We start from the raw sequence: 13,288 nt of genomic DNA, 5'->3' as shown, positions 1-13,288 counted from the left end.
TCCTATAACATATATAGGATCTACTTAGACAAGTGATTATACATCTGAAAAATAGAATGTATATTTACATGTCGCATTTGTACATTAACGTGTATAATAATATGTATATTAATAAAATTAAGAAATTAAGAAAAAAGGAGCCGATCAGTTTGGCTTCTCAGAATATATCGTATTATTATCAAAAGAAAGATACGTATTCTAATCTCAAGCCCGAATCAAGCTCTTTGTGCTTCTAACACGAAAAGTAAAGGTGGCAGGGTGTGGATTTAGGCAAATGTCGCACCCTCGAGAGCGATCGATCAATTTTTCGAGAACATGACCGTGGGAACAACAGGCACGATCGACCCCCTCAGGTATAACCGGAAGGTCGGTTTTACGTACACCGCTCTGTAGTCTACAGTTTGGAATTTCGTACTTCCTGTCCCCGAACGAGCACCAAGGTTCCGGCCAAATAAAGGACAACCAGCTTGTTCAACGAACGCGAGAAGCCTATTTGAAACGCTTCGTACGAACTCTCGTTCGACCGGTTTCACATTAACGTTTCGTGAACCAAGGAAAATGGAGTATCGTAACGAGCAATTAATGCGATACGCGTTCACTAGGAAAATTAAAAATAAAAATCGAGGCTAAATGATTTGTTCGTAGGAACGAGTGTATATACAAATATATGGGTCAAGTCATAACTGAAAATTATGGAAGATACAGAAAACTTTCATTAGTCAAAATTAAATGGTTTCGAATAGTGCAGCACGTAGCGTATTACGTCTAAGATATATGATACACAATATGATAGATATAAGATATAATGGAAGAGATATTTCAAAGGTTTTAAGGTCACTTCTACGATATGCTTTTAAATAGATCTGGATGTTCTAACTTTAGATATTTTAATTTTAGTTTAACTTAATTCTGTAAATTATAATAAAAGAAGAGAGACGAAGGTAAATTATGTTTTCCATTCTTTGTACAAGAGCAGTTGGGAAATTCAATACACCTACGTTGTCAAATAATTCCACCGTCGTCACGACTTTAAAAATATTACTTGTCATAATATTAAGATATTGTGCGTCTCAGCGGTTATATCTTTGGCTTCTACAAAACTTCATCAACTACGTCGTTAGATCTAACAGATTCTTCCCACTCTTACCTACGTACCTTATACATTAAGATAATTCTTTTTTGTCAAAAAGAGCGACATTCTTATAATCTTCGTATAATTAAGCTCGATGTTTTTCCTACCTTTTGTACGATAAATTTTACAAAATTAATATCAAAGTATCTTTTAATCTGATTCGTTCTCCAACATAGATAGCTTTCTTTCATCTTGACAAAACAGCAAGTTACTTTATTCGAATCTTCCAACGCTACCGCGTCTATGCAACTTCGACGAATTATTTCTCTGCTCGATTCTTACTGGATTAATCCAAATGCAAGGGATATCCTGTATAACGGTCCGTCGATTAGAGCGCATTCTATATAATAGTTGTGATAAAATTGGCAAACAAAGTTTCCAAGAAGAAGTTAAGAAACGATAGCGGCTTTGCTAAGATTTCGAAAGCTTGCCGAGATATACACCGCGATCGCTTCAACGGCTTTACACCGCAATGACGTCAGCGCATCAGCTGATCGAGTTTTCCAACAGCGGTATATTATTACGACGAAAAGAAAGAAACAAGTTTCGTCGGGTCGTGCGCTTCTGTAAGTTCAGAGGTAGAGAGTGATTACCACGGCTGTACGACTGTTACGACACGTATAACACGAACACACATGCGGAGCCCGCAAATAACTGCCGTTATAGCTGGCTCTCGTTTCTCCGACACGCCGAAAGCGGAAATCAATTCAACGGTCGTGTTAAAGAGAACCACATGGCGCCTGAAAAAAGTAATAGGGCTTCCTATTCTAAACGGACCGAATCTTCAAGAAACTGTAAACGTTCTCCGATAACAGCAGAAACCAAAAGTATTCGTTTTATGAGTATCTATCAACGTCGCTCATATTTTCGTAATGTTACGCGAGAACGATAGAATTCGTATGGATAACGAGTGAATGAGAAGAATGTTTATGTTAGAATATTAACAACGAGCGAAAAGATATTTGGAGAAGACACGCGGGAAGAATGTATTTTGCGCTTGCGAAAGCACGCTTAAGCTCTTTAGATATGAATTTTTCTTTCATCAACGAAGACGTTAATATAACAGGTTTTGCACGTATCTGGTAGAAAGTTTGAATAAGATTTCAATTTAAATGTTTCTATCAAGATAATAATATAATAATACGGGTGGAGGATTCTCGACTTTTTTATAACATCGAAATAGACATGAAAATATTTCTGTACCGCTAAGAAAAACCGTGTCTCGTACATAGGAATTTAAGACTATACATTTAATTAGGTTACTGTCATATGATCTGTAGCATCGATTACTCAGAATTGAGACGACCGCACACGTTAACATTGACAATACTCGAACTATCGGATGATGAAATTGTTATAGTACCTATATATTGCACAAATTATCCACGTACCATTGGTTGAGAACTATCGATACAGATCATGTGTCAAGCAAAATAGTAATAAAGCAGTGCAATATATGAAAAAAGCTAGACATTCTTAGAACGATGTATAAACCTACTTATAATAGAAGAACGATCCTATGTCCCAATATATAATATGTATATCTCATCGAAAGTAACATCAAAAAAGTTATATAACCATCGAGCAGTCTTTCTAAAAGTAAAGCACCTTGGGATGTAGCTATAGTTCCGTTAGTTTCGAAAGGATTAAAGATTGCAGAGAAAACTAGCAGAGAGTTGCAAAGTTGTTAGAATCAGCGCGAAGAATCATAATCGATGTTACACTTATTTATTCATTTAAGTGTGTACATCACCAAGAATCGCTTTTCATATTAACCAACATCGAAAACGTCACAGGCTAAGATCACTAGCGAATACACCAGGGCCGAGCGTTAACAGAAATTTCTTTCCTGTCGCGCATCGCCTCTTGAATCTTGAATCAATAAACGCCATTCTCGACGAGTTATTCCACGCGAACAGTCCACTGAGCGATGTGGAAGCCAATGCGGCAGAATATACATCGCGGAAGATAGCTCGAGGCAGTGTGCACGTTCTCGCGAACAACCGCAAGCCAGTTTCCCTGGTCGTAGCATAGGCAACACGCTCCTGGATCACTTTGGAAAGCAATTTACCACGGCGTACACGACCGATACGCCTCTTGGCCGAACTCTGCACGGGCCACGCGATACGAGAAACGCCAGCGAAGGCACAATGACCACGTCGTAGACCAATCAGATCCCTCGCTAAGTGCATTTACGGCTTGTCCATACCGACGGGCTACGGCACTGGCTACTAAAGCAAGATGATAAACTGATAATCGCTGTATAAGGGACAGAGAGAACACGCCAACTACGCCACGTGGCATATGGTTTTTTAAGACTGTCGTTCTTGCATACAATAACAACTAGACTGCGAACTTTTTGTCCATTTATTATTTCGAGTATATATAAAAATATATACAATGTCCAAAGTATGCTTAAATTATATAGAATTAGTTAAAATGTCTTATCTATTATTTAGCGTTTTTCCATTTTCCCAAACACGTTGAAATATTTCAAGTTACTCGTATGCTTTTTATCTTTCGTGTAAAATTACATAATAAAAGCTGTTATCAAATAATAGTTAAATATTTATTAATGAACAGAGAAAGCGATAAAACTTGGGTTTTCTTCAGTTTTGAATCGATAGATAGGACATTTTAACCAGAAAGGACATCGTAGTACTCGTTATAATATTTAGTACCTGAAACAAAACCCTGTCTTAGATCCGAATCTTTTAATCGTATTTGTAAAAATTTTCGTTTGCATAAATGTCCGCATAATATAGTGATAAAAGAAAAGAAAACAGAAAGGTTGCTGGAGATTTTATAATCATTGGAAAATCACTTACGTAAATTGCTGATAGGATGATCGTACCCTAACGATATAAGTGTTTGTCGTATAACTGATAAAACGTAGTCGAGTTTCGCACTTCCTTTTTGATACACGTTCTACGCTTGAAGATTAAAAACCGTTGTCTCATTGAGTAGATTACAAATCTCTTTTTTTCAATCATTGAGAAATTAGAAAGATACAATCAGCGTGGAGGATTATTTCAGTGAGATTATGACGACAGACGATAAGAAGAGACAAAGGTGTAGTTAATTATTCTGCGAATTCGAAACATCGGACTGGAGAATGATTATTGTTGGGAAATAAAAAAACAAATGATCGGTAAAAGTAATCGGTATTCGATAAGATCGAATACTGTACCGATGTTGGCCAATCTATCGTTCCAGTTAGTTACGTTTTCGTTGATGGATTTTCAAATAAACTCGTACAACGGATGGATATAAGATATGAGAACGAGCGTTTCGCGTAAAGTGGTAGACTCGTTCTTTTAAATTGCGTTAAATCTTGTGCGAAGGAGCACGATATAGCTTTTCATAAATACACGTAGTGCTAGCCCAATTAATCTTTATCGAGAATTGCATCGCGATAAAGCAATCTGGTTCTACGAAGAACGATATGATCGAACATCATTCGATACGTCGAGTATCCGACAGGTAACGGTGGAATTAACAAATTTTTGGTTTCGCCAAAAGAATTTTAACGACCACGTGATAATCACAACGGCAAACTTTTTGTGGTCACGCGACTGTATCGTGCTTATTAGCTAACTTTGTTCCTGCTCGAATGAAACGGGCAACGAACTAATCTCCGAAGAATACCCGATGGTTCGATGCATCAATGGAAGGCGGAACATGCAACGCTGAATTCAAAGTACGAATCTACAATTAGTATCAATGGAGTAGAGGAAAACCTGATGGCGTGCTCCTCGGCACGACCATTGCATTAAGATAATGGACGATATCGTTCGTCAATCGTTTGTGATTTAAGTACTGCGAAGCGAGATTAATTTCACAAAAAATGTATTAACACACCCAAGAACTGTATAAGAATTCTAACGCAAAACAAGTGACAAGTTGCTGCGATTAAGGCAAAGACGAAGACTTTTGATAATTTGCATTTAGTTTGTATTTATTCCGCTTTTTATTTCTACGTTCCAACGGTACCAATGCATTTGTCTTTTACTTGTAAACAAAGTCTAAAGTTAAGAAGAGAAAATTAAAACAGAGATAAAGAAGAACAGCTACACCGAAAAATAGAGCTACTGCCGGTATAAATCGAACGATTGCTATGTGACGGCGCGATTGTTAGACACGTTCGATAATATCGACAGGAAAGGAACGCTTCACACTTCGATGACTTAATCGGACGATGAATGTCCGCGAATAATACCGACGGTATTAATGTACCTTTATCGCTACCTATGAAATCAGTCAAATGTAAAGCAACGCCGACTCCAGACGGTTAACCCGATCGATGCAATTGACGATTTTACGATACTGCAAAATATCTTCTGGTATAATGGCATTATTCAGAACGCTGGAACGAAAAGCCTTTCCAATCGACCAAGTACATAGATCCTAAGACGAATCGACTAGGGAATCAAGCGGAGACTCGACTTTGCGAACTCGGTATTCGCGTCTGCGAGGACGATGATACTTTCCTCGGGACGTTATTAAGGTCACCGTTTGAATCCGTACAAGACTATAAATTATGGAAGTTCTAAATCACGGATTATTTATATCGGCCACTTGGCCCGTGCACAAATCGATACGAAGTTTCACCGACGGGAGGGAAACGAATCGGAATGTCAGACCCTGGCAAAAAAAGCGTCGACGACAAACACACAGGGAACGCGTAGTTACGATGCGTTCGGTAAAGTGCAACCGTCGAACGAGAACGCAACCACGCGACAAACGCTTTAATATTAAGAATGAGTCATACGCCTTCGACAAGCATCGTTTTAAATGCAACCGAACCGAGCCGAACCGAACCGAACGTGCTTATATACTAGCGCTAACTTATCAAAAGATAATGTCGCTAAATCATTACTATAGCGTGTTTACGAGTTTGATTGATAACAATCAAACGATTGCTTTTTTAATGCTTAAATATCGGTTCGACGTCATTCTATTATCATATTACCATACGTGTATAGATACTGTAATTGTCGTCGATTATTCATGAATCAACTCTAATTTCTTCGTAAATTACTTACTGGGTTATAAGGCAAAAGCACGTTAATACCGTTTTTGTAAACAGCGGAAAAATACGGACTGTGATTGAAACGGTGAATGAAGTTCTATTTAAAACCAGCTGCGCTTGCACTTTTTTGAGTCCGTTCAACTAATTTCACGATATAATTTATTCGAAATTATCTCATTTCTCATATTATCAGCTGATCGACCAGAAGAAAAGAAAAAAGAAGCTACTGATTCCCAAGAGGAGGATTGAATAACGCCAACGAGACGCACAAATGATTTTTTCAAAAGGGAGAACTGAAAACCGGAATCTTCGGACAGTAATAACCGCAACAAGAGACCGAACAAGCAATCGAGTACAAGGCGAGGGAACCATCCAGGCAGAAGAACTAAATGGGGAATTCACACGCGGCTGATCTTTCAGGGATGAATCACAGGAAGAGCCTAAAATTTTTCAGTCCCGATAACACTCACGCATTATGTTCTCGATACAAGATACATATACTTGTGGGACACGTTTCGAAATTACAACGTTACTCGGGGAAAGGCGTGCTAACAAGAAGCTCATCGTGCGTCTATAGAAAAATATCTTCGAATAGGCGACTATTCGCTAATTCGTAACGTCGACGAAGGAACGTTTGCTCTAAACATTCTTGTCTATTCGCGATGTCGCGTCAGCGGTTCTCGAATGCAGGCTTCGACCATTTCACGCGATTACACGGTATGCTTGAATCATACTTTGTAACGAAACCTTACAACGTGCGCTCTATTTTTCCTTTCTTTCCCTCTTCTATTCTCGTAAGAACACGAGCAAAGCAATTCTTGAAAATCACCTACTAACCTCTAACGTTGGAAATTCATAGTTCGAGTCCTTGTCACGAAAAATCTACGATGTTTCGTAACAAACGAATAATATTACTTTAGTTAGTTACGTTAGTTTAACTTATTTAGCGTTAGTTCATATATAGATACGTATAAGTAACGTTATTAAATATTTTATAAACGACAAGAATTTAATTCCCAAATCGAGTGAAAAGACAAGTTTAACGTGAAATTGATCGACAATGTATATCGAATTGTTAAATTGCTCTTGCATAGAGAACGAGAAACGTGACTTATCAAGTTCTTCAACTATGGCATTCGTATTCAAAAGTGAACTATGAATTTATAGCATGTCGCAAAAGGTGATTTGACTTTGATTGATTTCGAATTGCTTTCTGTTGTGCTTTACTCGAATTACTAGAAATTGGAGCCACGCCGCCAGATCGCAGCAGTCCCTTTAATTAATTATAAAAACGACTCGTAAACTGAAGTTTCATATTGGAATCTTTGAGAGATATCGAAGCAGCGCGCGAAACTTAAACGATACGATGGAATTGTAAATTCCATATACATCGAATAACTGTGCACAATACGGCGATAAGGCCAGCGCGAGGGACCACTTCCAGCTGAGCAATAATTCAGCTGATAGTGCGTAAACACGTCCTAATGCAACGCAAAAGGAGATGGTTATTTGTCGGAGCGCTTAGTGATTTCCGAAAGACAACAGGAAAAGAGTCACGGAAGACGCCCTTTTATCCTCTGTCCCCTAATATCCCCTTTGAAGTTTCGAGAAGCGTATACTTTGATGACACAGACCCTATTCCTTTTGCAATATTTACACAGTTAATATCGTCTAAGTTTTATTGGTGTAAGCCACGTCTTTTACAAATCCCGTTGAAGATCGACCGGATATTCCTATCGAGACACAATCAGCAGATAGATTTATTTATCTAAATTACATTTGTATCTACCGTAACTCGTAAAGATATTTGAACATTTCCCATGAACTTTGCACGCATCGCATACAACATTTTTAAATGTGAAACTAATCTAAAAATGTATACAAAAAGTTACGATATATTTATTGCGAATACGTATATGTTTAGCAAAAACTTATATTAATATCTTAAACATATAATAAGTATGGAAGATGACCTCACTGATTATCGAGGTTTATTAATATACTAGATAATTGACTGTTTAAATATTTTTCTTACGTCAAATATCTTGCAATTTTTATATTATATTCCCAGATTTGTTTCCAACTTTACCAATATAATCATGATAGTCGGGTCTCATAAGAGTGCTAATGAAATTTCAAAATGTTTTGTACGATACATATAATAATATGTACGTATATCATAAAAGATTTCTACAAATGTTGGAATACTTTTGTGAACTGTCGTATATATAGTTCATAAAGTACATGTAAGAAAAATAGGAAATGCACAACGTTCTTATCGATCTGAAACTCTAATCAGAATTGATAGATAGCAAAGAAGCAAAAAAGAGTGCATTTTCGCATGATGAATCACGATTTTAATTATTGTTCGTGCGATCCTATTGGATTTCAACACCGATCCTCGAAGTTCAATATTCCTAATCTCCCAAGATAGTAGCTTAAAGGTTTACCTAATTCGTTCTCTTTGAAAACACGAAGCTTTGTGCCAGCCACGGCCAGGTGTGTTTCCATTAGAGCAAAGGATATTCAATTTACCCGTAGAATTTATGGAACACTCGATTCCTTCCACTTTTTAAACACAATCCTTTTTCCAATTCAAAACTCGCCACTCGTATACATAACATGTTCCAAAAAAAGATCTATCATTTTGTGACTTTATAACTGATACAATATTTAGTGGATGAAGCAAATGTCTACCTAAGTTCCATTTCTCTAACACGCTGAATGCCATGGGGGTCACCTATGACCGGCGTACCAAGATTACTAGAAATACATAATTTGAACAAATGTCAATAGTTATAAATTTGTTATTATTACCATCGTTACTACAATGGGGAGACGAAATTAATGCAGTATAAATATAAAAATAATTTTATTTATACATGAAATATAGATCCATTATGCGCGTCCCCCACCACTGGCTATCGAACATGGGAAAAACCCACTTTTTCCATGTTTTATCTTAATGAACAATAAACCCTAAGGAACGTTTCGATTAGAAAGATGTTTAATGGTAATTAAGGGCCTTGGCAGTAAAATAAAAGTTGCTAAATCTTGTAATGATTCCTTAGGATTATTACGGATCCGTTAAGTATGACCGAGGGTTGGATTATGGTGTATGGTAGGTTCCGGAACGTAACAACATAGAACAGTTATTTAGCAACGCAAAGAAACATTATGAGATAATTGATAATCGCAAAAAATAAGTGAAAATGATGATTATACACCGTAAGATATCTCTTATAGGTGATATTTCAGCATTATATGTATCGCATAATAAAAGATTCATCGTGGCGCCACGGCCAAATCTTGTAAAACTGGCGTGGCATTCAACGTGTTAATTATATCCGTACAAATGTAGATTTACATAAACATCCGCGATACGTAGAATAATATTAACAGGTACTGCCTCTTTGTATATAATTATTCACGTGAGATCCGAATCAAATCTAATTCTCAAAATTCGTTCGCTATATCATTTGCCAAATATGTATTTGATCTTCACAAGTGGGTTTCAAATCGCAGAACAAGTAGTCGCAAATTTGGAAAATCTACTTCTAACTATGTACATACTTCGACATTTGAACGAGTCGAACGCCTTAGAAATTGCAATCGAATCGCATGAGTCAGGAAGGTATTAGCATTCTGTTGAATTCTTCTAGCAAATTTCAAAAAATCAGGTAGAACAGAATTCCTATAAATTCTATTTTTACGTTTGCGTTCGTTACTGGGTAATTAAAAACCATAGCCGTAAAAGAGGATTCTAACGATAAATAGAGGATTTCTTTTTTATTTCCCAAAGTACTAATAGAAAATTCAATAGGTTCACTAATAGAAAATTCAAAAGGTTTAGGTCCTATTTTACTTGAAAGTGCCGCTTCTTTCTTTGTTTCAAGATATTTATAGAAGCTTCGAATTTGCTTCGACCGAACGATTTAATTCAATTGGCTAAATTTTCGTACCTGCTTGCGACGTATTTCAGTCCATCACTAGCGGTAGCTATCATGACTGCGTGCGAAACGAAAGACAATGAGCAAAAAGTTTATACAAGTTGTTGGAGTTGCAAGCATCGCGACGCACAGTTGGCTCGTCGCGAGGTTATACATAAAACATTTATACCTGGTAAAATTCAATGTTTATCGAAGAAGCTCGTTTAACCCGAGTCACGTGGCGGAATAGCAAACAAATCGACGAGTCGATTGTTTAACTTCGCACCATCGATAATACTCGATATTTTTTCATAGTTAAAAGCGTGCGAAAATGCATATGCGCGTGGTACGTTAATTGGTATGTTAAAGTTCGACCGTTTCGCGGAACGTGCGAGCCGAGCACGTAATAAAATCGCCAGGGAGGCCATGGCGGACATAAACATCTTTATATTCGATGCACACTCTCTTTTAGCATAGATAAAAGATATAAATTTATCGTCGGAGAATTACGTCACGCAGTAAGACCTGAACTTCGGACGATACCGATGCAAGTCGAAATGCTGAAGTACATTGTCATTGTTGTTAACGCGTTCGCGATAATTTTACAAAAATAAAGTATTGTATAGAAGATGGCAAGCCTGCGCGATTGAGAGAAAAATTTGGTGAATTTTACTTTCGAACGTCATGTTTCATATTATTTGTTATTTTTAATTCACACAAGTGGGAATATTTGTGTTTTCCTTGGAATCATTGGTAAGTGGCTAACCTGGCATTCTTGTACAATTAAATTATTACATTATTAACAAAAATTGTATAAATCACGAGTTACAAGATTTGGTATTGTATTGATAAATTAATAAATTGTCTTGCTTGATGGTAATACATTTGGCAATAAAGCGGATGGAATTTTAGAAGTAAATTTTATAAATTACAAGATATTCTATTACAAAAGAAAAATCTATCGAGCAAAAGGTCCTTGGTCATACTTTAGTTATAAAAAAAAAACATATTATTACGTTAAAGACTCTGAATGTGTTACTGAAGTAAACAAAATGGAAGATATACAGAAAATGACGTAATAAGGAAAAAAAGCAAATCTATGTCTATATATTTTGTAAAAAAATGATCATTAAAAAATTCTGAAAAATGTACCGCTGTAACTTTATAAAACTTCTGTAAAAAAATTGTAAATTGGGTATTTTAACCGCTGCAAAATAATTCTAGTATTAATTTAAACGATGGCTTTGCACTCGTGGCGTGCGCGATTTTTCGAGAACGTAAATGTCGAAAAGATAGAAAGAATATAAGGTGATAGTGCACCGAACAGGATGAAAGATCTCGCGGGCGAGTCGAAGCGAGATCAGCTGAAACGAATTCCATTAAGATCGATCGGAATGAAATGTTGCTTCAAGGTTCCGTTCATTCCCGTAACGCGAACCGCTCCGGAAAGGTTAGGAAGGATTTCTTTCTTGCTTACTAACGACAGCACACGGGGTGTTCTTTTACGTGGCTCCATTTTGTTCGATGCCATTGAAAAAGTCACTTTCACGCGCGAATATTATTGACGGAGACGAACGTTTTAACATGACGTGTATTATTTATGATGTGTATTATATGTAAAACGTACATCGAAAAATAAACGAAAAAAATACATATAGAAAGATATGTAATAATAAAGAATATAAAAAAAGAAGAAAGGAAAAGACAATCAAACTCACCGAGTCGAAGTTCTCCAAAGTTGCCAGATCCAATTTTCTTGCCGACACGGAAGTTGGGACCGACCATGAGTACATTAGAGGAGGAGGTGACACTATACCTTGAGGAATACGCGTTGAATCTGGTAGCATTACCGCTACCACGAGAGATCCTCTTGGTCGTTTCCTGTTCGCGTTCAGAGCTACGCGCGAGCTGTAGCTGTGTGTCTCGACCGTCTCTTTTCTGCATGGTGCAAGTGTCCTCTGTCGTGGCAGAGTAATCTGCGACAGTCTGTTTAAACGTGACAGAAAAGGTCGATTGTACGGTAAAAAAAAAACGTTGCCGATGTTAGTCTTGTATTAGTCGAATTAATGATGTAAACGATGCACGGCGTTTAATCGTCGGGGATCGATCCCCATTCTTGACATATTTTCTTCTTTGGTCGTCCCGTTGGATGGTCGCCGATGGAAAATAATAACTCCCAGCGGTTTCCTAAGGAGGAATACACACACGCACGCACACACAAAAGCACACACCGCGTACACGACGCGAGTCGCAGGTGTCACGGTTCGTCGGTCGATGCCTTCAGGGGATCAATCCCCATGCTATCCTAACCTCGAAACGGATTTCGAGAAATGTTTACACTTAAAGACGTAATGAAGAGGGCAGACGAGGAGAACACACACGCGCAAAATACACAACAGCTTTCTATCTCTCTTTCTTTCCTTTTTCTCCCTTCTTCTATCTCTTTCTAAGCGGCTAGTGGTTATCACAGACGGGAGCGAGTGTTCGTCGTGTCGAGGACCCTGGACGATTCCATACCAATTTCGACCTGCCTCTCTTGCCCGGCCGGCCGGGGGGAATAGTCAACGATAAATATCGCGTCTCAGTCAATACGGCGTGCATCGCCGTGACTGTTCTGTCGCACGGGAATACACTCGGAAACCTCCTCCATTACAAACGGCCCTGCCGCGTGCGATCGTGATCGTACTCAATCGTGGCCCGATAGTACCGCGGCCTCACCACCACAGACTCAATTCTGCAGTATGATTTGGGAGCGCCGCCGAAGTGGCTCTGAACTCTTTTATAGTGACACGCACACTAGCACATGCACTTTGCGAGCTTCGTATGTTCCTTCCTTCTTGCCGAAGGAAAAATCCGCAGCCGTGTCACCAGTATGCCCGATCGGCTATTATATGCCCACACACAAGCCCCGTATTAACTGCAGTCCCCTCCGCAGTCCTTTCGCTCCCCAGGCCTTCCAACAAACTTTTATTTCGGAACTGGTTATACGAATACAATTTATATCCCTACGCTCTACCGTCCACCGATTACACGCACGCTATTTGAAAGACCTGTCGAACGCGGACAAACGATCGCGGACAAGCTTACGCTCCTGTCTCTCGCGCTCGACTCGACATAGGTGAGATTTGTTACGAGGCTGACAGTGCTGCCAACTTGAAACGAAATAACGCCGCTTCTCAACAGTCTATCGACGCC

General features: G+C 38.2%; 1 protein-coding gene across 15 annotated transcripts in view; it reads right to left on the bottom strand.

The window, feature by feature from the left end:
* The window catches only part of LOC126918977 (casein kinase I), a 60,228-nt gene extending 46,984 nt beyond the window's left edge, over positions 1-13,244 (bottom strand). For 5 of the 15 annotated variants that reach the window (XR_007711487.1, XM_050727626.1, XM_050727622.1 and 2 more), the window contains exon 1: positions 11,812-13,242. Coding sequence is in view for 14 of the 15 variants with exons in the window: in XM_050727626.1 (XP_050583583.1) it covers positions 11,812-12,037 (226 nt within the window). In the remaining variant the exon portion in view is untranslated. Of the gene's footprint in view, positions 1-11,811 lie in introns of all 15 variants that reach the window. The other 10 variants (XM_050727623.1, XM_050727630.1, XM_050727633.1 and 7 more) reach the window with 6 other exon arrangements.
* Positions 13,245-13,288: the final 44 nt, after the last annotated feature.

This window comes from Bombus affinis, chromosome 7, assembly GCF_024516045.1.
Source record: "Bombus affinis isolate iyBomAffi1 chromosome 7, iyBomAffi1.2, whole genome shotgun sequence".
Taxonomy (NCBI): domain Eukaryota; kingdom Metazoa; phylum Arthropoda; class Insecta; order Hymenoptera; family Apidae; genus Bombus; species Bombus affinis.
This window is presented reverse-complemented; position numbering and strand designations above follow the sequence as displayed.